Genomic DNA, 14,170 nt, shown 5'->3' with positions numbered 1-14,170 from the left:
GTGGAGCTTCCAAGTTCTCCACCATCTTGGGCACTCTTCCCGGTTCCTTGGCGTCCTTCTTGTTAGCAGGAATCCACCTCTGCAGCCACAGCACTGGATTTGTTGGTTAGACTTGTGAAGACTGTTTCCATGACGGGAAATCCCTCAGGCAAGGGAGAAGGGCTGCTTGTGCAAAGGACGTTGGGATCCACAAGAGAGGCAGAAGCTCCCCAAGGCCACCCAAGTGACGAGGAAGGACCACTCATAAATTGCCTGGCTGTTGACTCCTGGATCCTCTTTGCAGGAAAAGCATCAGCCAGCAGCATGTCTGAGGGGGGCGGGACATCCTTGGGCACACAACTGGGCCCCAGTATTTCATGTGAGCTTCCTTCTCCTTCCCAGCCCGCCGTCTGCAAGCTGGGACCCTCCTTAGAAGCACAGAATTTAGAGGCACCAGGTCAGTCCACAGTGAGGTCACCCCTGTTGTTATGAGAGCTAGGCTTCCTGTCGTGAAGGTCATGCTATCGTTTGCCTTTCAAAAGCTTATGTACCATTTCAGGGGATCTATAGCCCATAACCTTGTAGGCTTTGGGGCTCTTCAGTGTTCCTTTGGTGAGGAGCCCTGATCACTGTGAGTTCCTTACTTGAGTGGGCATTTTCCGTACCACCCACAGGAACAAAATGACAAATGCAGCTCAAACTCTATTGTCTTTGGTTCCTGGCGATTAGATGGGCACTTCCAAGTACTGTTTTTTGCGAAATATGATGGATATTGTTTGCCATAGCCTTCTTCTGGGGTTTTGTAGATAAAGAATTCTCAAGGCAGCCTTATAGGTGCAGAAATTCTCACCCAACAGATATTAGAGCCAACCCACCAGACTCCACTAATATCTCTGTGTGTCTCTCTACCTATCCATATCTTTTTCTTTCTTTTTCTTCCTTTTTCTTTCTTTCTTTCTCTTTCTTTCTTTCCTTCCTTCCTTCCTTCCTTTTTTCTATATCTATCATGTCTATCTATTGATCTATCTATATTTATCTTTCTTTCTATTAGCTATTCATCTAACTATGTCTATGTCTATCATTATCTATCTTTCAATCTCTGCTATGTCACAGAGAGGTTGCTATGTCCACAGTCATGGCCACCCTCTGTGTTCCCCTCCCCCAATGTCATCTCCTTTCCTTCTGCCCAAGGGTCACTTTGACTGACGAGGCTCTGCAGATGAAGGTGCACCATGCAGCACATCATTTCTGGTGCCCCTGTGAATGCCACGGCCACGCTCCATGATGCCTTCACCCTCCTGGGCATCCCAGGGCTGGAATCCCTGCACAGCTGGCTCTCCATCCCTTTCTGCTCCATGTACCTGGTGGCTCTGCTGGGCAACGTTGGCCTCCTGCTGGTGATCAAGATGGAGCCCAGCCTACACGAGCCCATGTACCTCTTCCTGGGCATGCTCTCCCTCACAGACCTGGTGCTCTCCTCCTCCACCCTGCCCAAGCTGCTCGCCATCCTCTGGTTTGGCAAGAAGGACATCAGCTTCCACGCCTGTCTGGCCCAGATGTTCTTCATCCACTCCTTCACTTCCATGGAGTCTGGCTTATTCCTGGCCATGGCCTATGACCGCTACATGGCCATTTGTAACCCCCTGCACCCACACGGCTATCCTCACCAACGCCCTCCTGGCCAAGGTGGGGCTGGCCGTGGTGGTTAGGGGGCTGGTGCTGTTCCTCCCACACCCATTCTTGGTGGGGCGGCTGCCCTTCTGCAAGTCCAAGGTCATTGTCCACAGCTACTGCGAGTTCATGGCTCTGCTGAAGCTGGCTTGTGCAGATACAGCGGCCAGTGGGGGCTACAGCCTCACCGTGGCTTTCCTGATCGGGGGCTTCGATGTCTGCTTCATCAGCCTCTCCTATGGTCTGATCCTGCACACAGTGTTATGTCCTTATATGGGCACCCGCCGGGGATTGGCTAATCCTCCAGCGTGAGATTCAAATAACTGTCAGTGGGCGGCGAGTCTGCCGGAGCGTATAAAAGGAGCTCCGGCAGCCCAGCCGCTCGTCTTTTTTCCTGTGCTTGAATAAAGTACTGAACTGGACCAGAGCTGGTCGCGTCTTGCTTTCCCTGCGCCGATCTAACACTGGCGACGAAGGAACTGAACCAAGCAACGAACCTCGGGCACAAGCCAACCTCAGAGAGCTAAGTCACTGAGAACTGAGTCACCTTGTAGGGACTTCCAGAGGCATGGCATCAGCTGAAGTCACCTTGCCAGCCCTTGCTCCTTTCCGCCCAGGGAAGGACAAGTGGAAATCCTACGTGGTCAAATTTCGGCAATACCTGAGAGGAAACAACATCAGGGATGCCGATGATGACCGGAAAAAGGGCATCTTCTTGGCTAACTGTGGATCCGAAGTCCTCGATATGGCAATCGATCTCGTCGCACCACGAGACATCGAAGAAGTGCCATGGACGGACCTGCTACAGATCCTGGAAGAACACTATGCCCCAACTGGAACACCAGTGGCGAACCGTTTCACCTTCCATCAGAGGGATCAAAAGGAAGGTGAGACCGTCAAAGAATTCGTGGCTGCCCTGCGCCAAATCGCAGCCAGCTTGAGTTCGATCATGTGGACAACGCCATCGCTGACCGCGTGGTTTTCGGCATGAGGGACAGAGGCCTGCAAAAGAAATTCCTGAGCAGGAAGAAACTCGTGCTCAAGGATGTGGTGGAGGAAGCCACCGCATCCGAAATCTCGGAGAGAGCGGCTGCCGCAGTAAGCAGAGCAAAGGGAATCCACAAGATTCGCTCCACAACGCAATCATCAACTGAGGATTCCACAGCGGGATCAGAGTCGGAGGAGGAATCCACCGTACACAAGGTATCCAGACCCCCAAGGCGGGAAACCGCCCAAAAAAGTTACAAGGGGGAGTGCTGTGCCAGCTGCAGAGGGGACCACGCCAGAGCCAGCTGCAAATGGAGAGACGCAACCTGCCGGCGTTGCAACAGGAGAGGGCACATTGCAGAGGCGTGCAGAGCTGAGGAACCAGCCCCAGAGCCCTCCAGCCACCGCCCTCGCGAAAACCGGGAGGACAACGCGAGGGCATCCAAACGATCCTCCTACCAATCCAGACGGGGTGAGAGCGACGGGAACCGGAGGAGAGCAGTACACCAAACCACAATACACCTCTCCGACGACGACGCCACCGCCACCAAGTGCCACGCGACCGTGCTGCTCGAAGGGACCCCATGCTCCATGGAAGTAGACTCGGGCTCCATCTACTCAATCATGGATTGGAAAAACTTAAAACGCATCAAGCCAGACGTCCGCAAGAGAGACCTGAGACCCCTGCGCTCCAGGCTGGTGGATTTCGGAGGAAACCACATCGGAGTCCTGGGAAGAGCCTCGCTCCACGTGTCTTACCAAGAATTCCAAGGCAACCTCCCCATCACCATCGTCGAGGACGACCGCCTAACCCTGCTAGGCATGGAGTGGTTCAAGCCACTAGGGCTCGGAATAGTAGGAGTTAACCAAATTCGTCAGGACGAACTCGACACCCTCCTCGAAGAGTTCAAGGAAGTCTTCGACGGTAAGCTGGGGAAATTTGTGGGGAAGCCCATTTCCTTTAATCTTGATAAGACAATTACCCCCATTAGGCTTAAGCCCCGCAGAGTTCCGTTTGCCCTGAGGCCCAAAGTAGATGCTCAGCTAGATAAGCTGATAGCCCAGGGCGTGTTGGAACCAATCGATCATGCAGCATGGGAGACACCCATTGTGACCCCCATGAAGCATGATGGATCTGTGCGCATCTGCGCCGACTATAAATGTTCGATTAATAAGGCCCTGTCGCAGAGCGCATACCCAGTCCCAGTGGTGCAACATCTGCTGCATTCACTTGGGAGTGGGACAATATTTGCAAAACTGGACCTGGCCCAGGCTTACCAGCAATTGCCAGTGGATGAAAAAACTGCGGAGGCGCAAACGATTGTCACCCATAGGGGCGCATTTAAGTGCAACCGCCTCCAATTCGGAGTCAGCGCAGCCCCAGGCATTTTTCAATCAATGATGGAACGCCTTCTCCAAGGCATTCCAGGGGTGGTGCCGTACTTTGATGATGTGTTGATCTCCGGGCACTCAAAAACCCAGCTGCTTGAGCGACTTAAACAAGTTTTGCAGCGCTTCAAGGAGAAGGGTTTGAGAGTAAGGAGGGACAAATGCATCATTGGAGTCCAGGAGGTCGAGTTCCTGGGCTATCTCATAGATGGCACCGGCATCCACCCCACCAAAGCTAAAGTCAGGGCAATCCACGAAGCTCCAGCCCCCAAAAACAAAGCCGAGCTTCAGGCATTTTTGGGATTGCTAAATTTTTATGCGGTGTTCCTTAAACAGAAGGCAACAGCCGCTGAGCCACTCCATCGATTGCTGGGGAAAGCGGTCCCGTGGAGATGGGGAACAGAGGAAGAAAACGCCTTCAAAACCATCAAGGGGCTCCTATCCTCCGACAGCGTGCTGATCCAGTACCACGAGACGCTTCCTCTGCTGCTGACCTGCGACGCTTCACCATATGGGATTGGCGCAGTCCTCAGCCACCAGCTCCCCAACGGATCAGAGGCACCCATCGCCTACTTCTCTAAAACGATGTCCAGCACCGAGAGGAATTACAGCCAGCTGGACAAGGAAGCCTTGGCCATTGTGGCTGGAGTCAGACGTTTCCATGAGTACCTATATGGCCGGAACTTCACGGTCATCACGGACCATAAGCCACTCTTGGGACTATTAGCGGGTGACAAACCCACACCCGGCTACATGTCGCCCAGGATGACACGCTGGGCCATCTTCCTTGCCGGGTATTCATACAAACTCATTCATAAGCCCGGCAAAACCATCGGGAACGCAGATGCCCTGAGTAGGTGCCCATCCAAAGAGCCAGTAGAAGACCCCGCACCCACCATAAGCCTCCTCCACATCGACGCCGACAGAGACTGCCCAGTGACGTCAGCAGATGTGGCCACCCATACCCAGAGGGACCCCATACTCAGGCAAGTGAGATCCTGGGTCCTGCGAGGCTGGCCAGCAGAAAAACCGGCAGAAAAGTTCAGCCCTTTCGCACGGAAGCAACAGGAGCTGTCCACCATGAAAGGCTGTATCCTATGGGGAGACCGGGTGCTGATTCCCAGCGCTTTACAGAAGAAGACGCTCGAGACGCTCCACAACGGACACCCGGGCATCGTAAGGATGAAAGGACTGGCACGGAGTTACGTCTGGTGGCCATCCCTGGACAAGGACATTGAAGAGTGGGTCGCCAGATGTGACCCGTGCCAAGAGGTATGTCCCGCCCCCGCCCAAGCCCCAGTGTCAGAGTGGGAGATGCCCAGCAGCCCATGGGCACGGATCCATATTGACTTCGCGGGTCCAATGCAGGGGCACTACCTCTTAATCGTTGTGGACGCTTTCTCCAAGTGGCTAGAGGTCATCCCCATGGCATCTACCACTTCCGAAGCCACCATCAGGGCACTCAGGCGCCTATTCGCAACACACGGGCTGCCGGATGTCCTAGTCTCTGACAATGGCCCACAGTTAACATCCAAGGCCATGGAAGAGTTCCTGGCGGGACAGGGCATCCGCCACGCCCTCACCGCATTTTACAGGCCAGCCGGAAACGGTCAAGCGGAACGCATGGTGAGACTCACCAAGGAGACGCTCACCAAGATGGGTCCGGGCGACTGGCAAGAGAGGATCGACAACTTCCTCCTTACACAACACATCACCCCGCATGCCACCACCAAGAAGAGCCCAGCTGAGCTACTGATGGGCAGACGCCTGAGGTCACCGGCTGCACCCCCAGTATAACCCTGAAGTGACAGCAACGGCCAGCCGGCCGCTCCGCGCCTTCACCATAGGAGACCCGGTGTTTGCGCTTAACTTCAACGGCTCTCCGAAGTGGCTAAAGGGGAGAATAGAAAGCACAACCGGCCCGAAGTCCTACCGAGTCGAGCTGGAAGATGGACAGGTCTGTAGACGGCACATCGACCAGCTTCGGAAAAGGTGGAGGGGATCGGAAGGAAACCAGCCTGACGAGGTAGGCCTACCACACCCCGACGAGGTAGGCCTACAACACCCCGACGAGGTAGGCCTGCAACACCCCGGCAGAGCAGACCTACAGCACCCCGGCGAGGTAAGCCTACAACACCCCGACGAGGCAGGCCTACAACACCCAGGCGAGGCAGGCCACCGACACCCCGACGAGGCCGGCCAAGCACATTCCCATGCACTCACCCATCGGCGATCCAGAGCGGTAGACCGGGACCTGTCACAAGAGGGATGGCATCCCCAACCCGGCAAGGTGGGCATCTGCCACTCCATGGAGAGGGACCGCCACAACAGTCAAGGGGTAGACCGGGACCCACCCAGGGAGGGAGGATCGCACCCCTCCAGCGACGAGGACCAACAACGGCCCTGCCAGGGAGACCAACGCTCCAGGCAAGTAGACCGGGGACAACCACACGGGGGAGGCGCACAACACGCAACCCAAGCCGGCCAGCGACCGACCGGCAAGGGAGACCCCAACCAGCATCCAGACCGGGTCGACCAACACCAACCCTGCAAGGTCGACCAGCACCACTCCAGCAAGGAAGGCGCACACCACCCAGACCAGGTCGAACAGCACCACCCCAGCGAGGTCGGCCAGCACCAACCCTGCGAAGCCAACCAGCTCCAACCCAGCCGCGGAGATGAACACCACCCCGGCGAGGTCGACCACACGGGACAGCGACAGCGACGGGAGCCACGGAAGCCCAACGAGACACCAACGGACTTACCGGGTTTCGGACGGCACCCACCGGACAGCAGCGATGTCCTGCCGCGAGGTTCCAGATTCTCCAGGCGAGGGAAGGACCAGCGACTCCAGCGCGAACTTCCAGATGTTGCGGCCGGAGGTGCTGGGACGGATCCCGCACACTCGACGGCCGGAGCCCCGGCCACCCCCACCGGGGAGCCGGGAAGGACAGGAGCTTCGCCTGCACAGGCCGGCGGCGAAGCTCAGACTGAACTGCGCAGGTCATCTCGGGCAAGCAGGCGCCCCGCCTACTTGCGTGACTTCGTAACATATATTAACTGTGATGGACATTTTTCAGACTAAGGGGGGAGGAGTGTTATGTCCTTATATGGGCACCCGCCGGGGATTGGCTAATCCTCCGGCAGGAGATTCAAATAACTGTCAGTGGGCGGCGAGTCTGCCGGAGCGTATAAAAGGAGCTCCGGCAGCCCAGCCGCTCGTCTTTTTTCCTGTGCTTGAATAAAGAACTGAACTGGACCAGAGCTGGTCGCGTCTTGCTTTCCCTGCGCCGATCTAACACACAGTCTGCCACTTGCCCTCCAAAGAAGCCGGTTTCAAGGCCCTGGGCACCTGTAGCTCCCACATCTGCGTCATACTCATCTTCTACACTACGGCCTTCTTCTCCTTCCTCACCCTCAAGTCGTTCCACTGATTAATTGTTCTCAATGTCAGGAAATTTCCCCTTAATTCCAGGTTGCTTCTCTCCTGGATTAGTTTCCATTCATTGCGCCTTATTCTGCCTTCAGGTGCTTTGGAGACTAGGTTGACCCCACTCTTCTCTGTGACGGCCCCTCAAATATTGAAAGACAGCTGTCATGTCACCCCGGTCCTTCTTTTCATTAAACTAAACATACCCAATTCCAGCAACTGTTCTTTATATGTTTTATTCTCCAGTCCCCTCATCCTCTTTGTTGCTCTTCTCTGCACTCTTTCTAGAGTCTCAACTTCTTTTTATAATATGGTGACCAAAACTGGATGCAGGATTCTAACTGAATGTGGAAAGAATTACGATGTCAATTTAATGAGGAAAGAATGAGGATACGATTGTTTGCAACTGCTGTAAAGAAGATTGGAAATCACTTCTTTTCTTTTTTGACTATTTGTTTTTATATTCTCTTATTCAGTCATAGGGAGAGGGCAGGATCTCTCTCTCTCTCTCTCTCTCTCTCTCTCTCTCTCCTGTTGTCTCCCTATGACCCAGCCTCCTCAATGAACTTCTTCAGTGTCGATCAACCCCCTCTATATCCCTTTGTATATATAGGCCTGTGTGGGTGTAGGCAGAGGAAGAGAAGCCCAAGAAACTCCTGATTGGCTGGAGTTTAAAGAAACAGGTGGGAAAGCAATGCTGCACTACAAAAGCTGGAAGGAATGAGTTTTTGCTTTAATTATATTTCCTCCTTCTCTGCTGCCTTTCATTCTTGGCTTAGTCTTTGTTCTTTCCTTTCTGCACCACATACCTTGCCCTGAAAGGTAGTTACAGTAACAGTAACAGTAACAGAATAAGCAAAGTGGACAAGACCTTGGAGAGCTTCTAGTCCAACCCCTGCCCGAGGAGAAGGCCTTCTACTATTCTGGGCAAACGGCTGTCCAAACCTGTCTTGAAACTTTCCACTGGGGGAGCAGCCACACTTTCTGGAGAGCAGCCATTCCACTGATGAATTGTTCTCATCATCAAGAAATTCCTCCTTAGTTCCAGGTTGGATCTCCCTTGTGCTACTCCTTGCCCTGCCCTCGGGTGCTTTGGGGAATCGCTTGATGCCATCCTGTCTGCCACAGCTCCTCAAATATTAGGAGCCTGCTATCGAGCCGGCCTTACGCCTCCTTCACTAGGCCAGGCATTTTCAGTTCCTGCAACTCAATAGGATGATGGATTTTTTTTTTCCCCTCTTGCATATGTGAATGCCTGTATGGAGGCCGAGTCATGGCAACCGGATGTCTTTTCTCGCCTGACAGTGTCCAGACATTAATTCACACCCATCCTAAGTTTTCCCTTTGGCCTCTGTATGGTGGCCATGATTCTCCTGTCCTGGAGGGAAGGCCCAAGGCCTCCGGGGGGGACTTGAGTGCCAAGTGGCCTTGTGCAATCCTCTGTGCAACTCAGCAGCCCTGAGATCCCCGAGGGGAACTCCAGCGGGTGCCAGGCCATAAAAGCTGCTCCTTGTGCAGCCAGGTGGTGCAGACAGGAGGGAGCAGCCTTCCTGGTCTCCCTGGATGCAGCTGCGGGCAGACGCTCCCCTCTGGCAGGCCAGCTTCCCCTTCCCATGGCTGAGCCCACCTGGCAGGGACTCTTTCCAGGTGAGTGGGAGGGCGAGGGCTGGAGAGGCCGGGAGGGGTCCTGGCAAGGGCAGGGTCAGCTGCTGCAGGATAGGAGGACAAGTTTATTTGTTTATTTTTAAACTTATATGCTGCCCTCTCACCGGAGGTGACTCTAGTTGGCTAACATTCAATTAAAATGCAATATTAAGCATCAAAACAATAAATAGGGATCTTAATTTTAATTTTAAAATTCAGTTAAAGTTGCTGCTGATCACTTGGTTTGATCTTGAGCTCCCAGAGCAAACAAAAGATATATAAAAGATAAAAACCGAACAACCGAACTTTGGTGCCATGGTTAATGGTGCCATTCCTGAAGGCACATCTGTATCTTAAGGGCCAGGCTGAGGCAGTTGCTGAGTGATGGAAATGCTGTCCTTAGATTGTTCTGCTTTACGTCCACCTGGCACCTGGTCCAAAAATAAACAGGGAAGTTGTAAACTAAACTGGAAGGGGGAGGAAGATGGACCCAGATTCCTTGTGTATCGGGGATGTGGCTACACATGAGAATGGTGTGGGCAGGAAATGGTGCTCAGAAATTCTCAACATTACAAAGATGGTTAGGGGGCTGGAGGCTGAAACATATTTTGTTTCTTTGTTTGTTTTGTCAAGCCTGTAATAGGTAACAGGTATAAGTATAAACATAATTATGAATACATGAAATGGATACATATAAAAGGGAACATTAGGACAGGGATGATAGGCACACTGGTGCGCTTATGCATGCCCCTTAGAGACCTCTTAGGAATGGGTTGAGGTCGACAGTAGACGGTCTACGGTTAAAGTTATGGGGGTTAGGGGAAGAAACCACAGAGGAGCAGGGACTGGGCATGGCTAGATGAATGAAAAGAATGACTAAGGGGAACATAATAGCCCTCTTCCGGTATTTGAGGGGCTGCCACAAAGAAGACGGGGTCAAATTATTCTCCAAAGCCCCTGAAGGCAGGACAAGAAGCAACAGATGGAAATTAATCAAGGAGAGAAGCAACCTGGAACTAAGACGAAATTTCCTGGCAGGGTAACAATTAACCAGTGGAACGGAAGTTGCCTTCAGAGGTTGTGGCTGCTCCAACACTGGAGGTTTTTAAGAAGAGACTGGACCCCCATTTGTCTAAAATGGCATAGGGTCTCCTGCTTGAGCAGGGGGCTGGACTAGAAGACCTCCAAGGTCCCTTCCAAGGTCCCTTTTGTTACTCTGTAAGCCATGATAGTATGGACATCAGTAAATGATGAGATGCCTGATCTCCAGAACACACTGAGTATGGTTAGCAAACAGAAAGCACTAGAAATCCTGATTTGGGAACATAAATATGTCCATTCAGGTGTCAAATAATCCTGGTGAGTTGAGAACACATAACTGAAAGGACAGTTGAAAGAAGCCAACCTAACAAAAAAGTGGCTTGTTGGTGAAGAAGTCCTGGGCCCCCAAGAAGGTCAAGGTCTTAAATTTGGAAGCCCTCCTGTTGAAAGCCCCTGGGTCAGAGTAGAAGGAGGGGGAATCCAGGAGATGCCCTGGCACAGAATTTGGAATTGAAGGAATTGGGTATGTCTGGTCTAGTGAAAAGAAGGATTAGGGGTGATATGACAGCAGTCTTTTTTTTTTTTTTAATTTGATTTATATGCCACCCTTCTCCGGAGACTCAGGGCGGCTTACAATGCATTAAGCAATAGCCTTCATTCTTTTGTATATTTTATACAAAGTCAGCTTATTGCCCCCACAAACTGGGTCCTCATTTCACCTACCTTAGAAAGGATGGAAGGCTGAGTCAACCTTGAGCCTTGGAGAGATTCGAACCAGCAGAAATTGCAGGCAGCTGTGTTAATAACAGGGTGCACTAAACCACTGTACTATCAAGGCTCTTGTCTTCCAATATCTAAGGGGCAGCCACAAAGAAGAGGGGGTCAACCTATTCTCCAAAGCACCTGAAGGCAGGACAAGAAACAATGGATGGAAACCAATCAAGGAGAGAAGCAGCTTAGAACTAAGGAGAACTTTTCTAACAGTCAGGACAATTAACCACCCTCCCAAAATGTGGGTCTCCACTTTTTGAGGAGAGGCACGAGCTTCCCTCCTGGGCCTCCTGAGGTGCACATTCTCTGTCTTCTGCCTTTCCCTAATTGTTATTTCCTGTGGCTTCCAGGGCCCTTTTCACACCGGGCTGGTAGCTGCTGCTTTCCACAGCTGCCGCTCGTCCCCATCGGGGCCTAAAGTCCAGGGCTGGAACATGCTGGCCTCTCTTCCTTATCGGCAAACACAAGGTGCTTTTCCCTGGGATGATGCCCGCCTCTAATGCCTCCCACTTCTATTCTCCCTCCTGCACCTTGCTTGGCGTGCCAGGACTGGAAGCTCTGCACCCCTGGCTCTCCATCCCTCTGTGTGTTGGGTATGCAATCGCTCTTCTGGGGAACTTCACCATCCTCTCTGTTGTGAAGACCGAGGCCATCCTCCACCAGCCCATGTTCTACTTCCTCTGCCTGCTCTCCTTCGTCGACCTGGGCCTCTCCACCTCCACCCTGCCCAAGATGCTGGCCATCTTCTGGTTTGGCCTGGGGGAGATCACGTTTGACGCCTGCCTGGCCCAGATGTTCTTCATCCACACCTTCACGGGGATGGAATCCGTGGTGCTCCTGGCCATGGCCTTCGACCGATTTGTGGCCATCTGTGACCCTCTGAGGTACACCGTCATCCTGACCAAGGAGCGGGTGGCCTGGATGTGTGCCGGGGTGGTGTTGCGACCAACCCTTCTTGTGATTCCCATCACGCTGATGACTCTGCGCCTGCCCTTCTGCAAGCCCCACCTCACCATCGCCCACACGTACTGCGAGCACATGGGCATCGCCAAGCTGGCCTGCACAGACATCCGGGTGAACAGCATCTACGGCTTGTTCACCATCGCCTTCCTTATGCTGGACTTAGTCCTGATCTTTGGGTCCTACGTGCTGATCCTGAGGGCCGTTTTCCACCTGCCTTCCAGGGAGGCCCGGCTCAAATCCTTGGGCACCTGCAGCTCCCATGTCGCCGTGATTTTTGTCTTCTACACACCAGCCTTCTTCTCCTTCCTCACCCACCGCTTTGGACACAACATCCCCCTCTTCAGCCACATCCTCATCGCCAACCTCTACGTCATTCTGCCCCCGATGCTCAACCCGGTCATCTATGGCGTGAGGACCAGGGAGATCCGGAAAAGAATCCTGCGCTTGTTCAGCTCCGGAAGGGGGCTCTGGACTCACACTTCCTGATGGTTGGGGTGCACATGAAAAACACAGATATATAAAAATATAAAGAGAGGGCAAAACCACACACACACATATATATATAATATATATATGGCTTTAATATCTCTTTATGTTTTTAACTGTATATATAAAACCATAAGCTGCCCAGAGTTACCTATGGTAAGATGGGCAGCCAATACATTTTATAAATTATGTATATAATGTAATATGTACGTACGTACATAGTGTGTGTGTGTATTTATTTATATAGTACCTATAGATACATATGTATGTGTATATATACATACATATGTGTTTTTCTTCTAGCCAGGTTTTCCCTACGTAGCCAAGGTTTTTTTGTAGCTCCAGCTCAGTAGAATCACATCTACTCGGTTCTGGGCTTTTTTCCTTTCTAACACACATCTACTGAGCTGGAGCTAAGCTGCTGGGCTACGCAAGACCCCCAATTCAGGTTTTGTTCTCTGAGTGAACTCGGGGATGTGTGTGTCTTTGGAGGGTCCCCCTCCCAGCCGCAGCATCCAATCTCCCACAGTACCGATCTGCCTTCAATCGCGGAGCAAGGAGGGTTTCCAGCTGATACTCACAACCTGTGTGAATGCTGGGAGGAAAGTGTTGCTGTTGCTGTCCCTGCTGAGGTTGTTCCTGTTATCACGAAGGGCCGAAGGCAAAACCTGAAGCAGGGAGGCCGGTGTGCCAGGAGGAGAAGGGAGGGAGGGAGGGAGGGGCTTAGTGAACAAGCTTTGGCTCCCCCCCACCCCACCCCCACACACTGGTTTTCTTTCCTCGTGCCTCGCTTTCTTTCACAGCCCTCCTTACTCTGAGTGGGAGCAGAGTGAGAAGGATGAAGATGTTAAGAGAAAGTTTCCTAGGGTCCAAAGGGGCAAAATTGGGACCTCCAATAGCTGATTCCCTTCAGTTTCTAAACTTTGCGTGTCAAATTGATTAATTGATAGTAAATACTTATTAATTATTAAATTAATTAATATGTTTTCTGGTTTTTTTTTCATGTAATGGTAACTTCTAATTATTTTATCATCTCTGAGGCTGAAGATGTCATTTTTCTGAATTCAATTTTAGTAACTTTAAGAGAAGTTATCACCTTCCCTTAAAATCCAACAAATGATTTCTTCTTTCTATATCACATCTCTTATCTATAAACAAATCCTTAAAATCTGATCATTCAGTCCTGATCTGCAGAAGTCCATTAAAGATTACAAGTGATAACAACATAATAACAACATAAATAAACCAACTTTATATTCCTTCACTTTACATTTAATAATCTTGATTTTTAATTCCCTCAAATAATGTCCTAGATTTTGGTTTATTTTCATTTTTTCTTTGCCCGGACTCAGAAATTCTTCAAACCTTCAACAAATGTCTTTTGTAAATCCAAGATGAGAAATTTATCCAGGTCATTCTTTTATTTTGTTGAGACATTGTTTGTGCATCCAGTACAGCCTCTCCTTCCAATAATTTATAGTACTACTACTAGTAGTAGTAGTATTAGTAGAAATAATAATAATAATAATAATAATAATAATAATAATAATAAAAAATAATAAAAATAATAAAAATAATAAAAATAATAAAAATAATAAAAATAATAAAAATAACAATAATAACAATTGCTACCAACCTGCCTTCCATTGAGGACCTGTATACTACACGAGTCAAAAAAGAGGGCTGTGAAAATATTTACAGACCCCTCACATCCTGGACATAAACTATTTCAACTCCTACCCTGAAAATGACACTATGGACCACTGCACACCAGAACAACTAGACACAAAGATAGTTTTTTCCCAAATT

The 14,170-nt window shown here is 51.0% G+C and overlaps 1 protein-coding gene and 1 pseudogene across 1 annotated transcript; both read left to right on the top strand.

The window, feature by feature from the left end:
* The first annotated feature begins 1,211 nt into the window (after positions 1-1,211).
* On the top strand, positions 1,212-7,460 carry LOC117656631 (olfactory receptor 52D1-like; annotated as a pseudogene).
* Positions 7,461-11,385: 3,925 nt separating this feature from the next.
* Positions 11,386-12,361, top strand: LOC148113263 (olfactory receptor 52E4-like). Its single transcript, XM_087895647.1, has one exon. It carries the CDS (start codon positions 11,396-11,398, stop codon positions 12,359-12,361), a length of 966 nt encoding a protein of 321 aa, XP_087751773.1. The 5' UTR covers positions 11,386-11,395.
* The last annotated feature ends 1,809 nt before the right edge of the window (positions 12,362-14,170 follow it).

The sequence above is a fragment of the Pantherophis guttatus genome, chromosome 5 (genome assembly GCF_059756535.1).
Source record: "Pantherophis guttatus breed Tessera chromosome 5, ASM5975653v1, whole genome shotgun sequence".
NCBI lineage: Eukaryota > Metazoa > Chordata > Lepidosauria > Squamata > Colubridae > Pantherophis > Pantherophis guttatus.
This window is presented reverse-complemented; position numbering and strand designations above follow the sequence as displayed.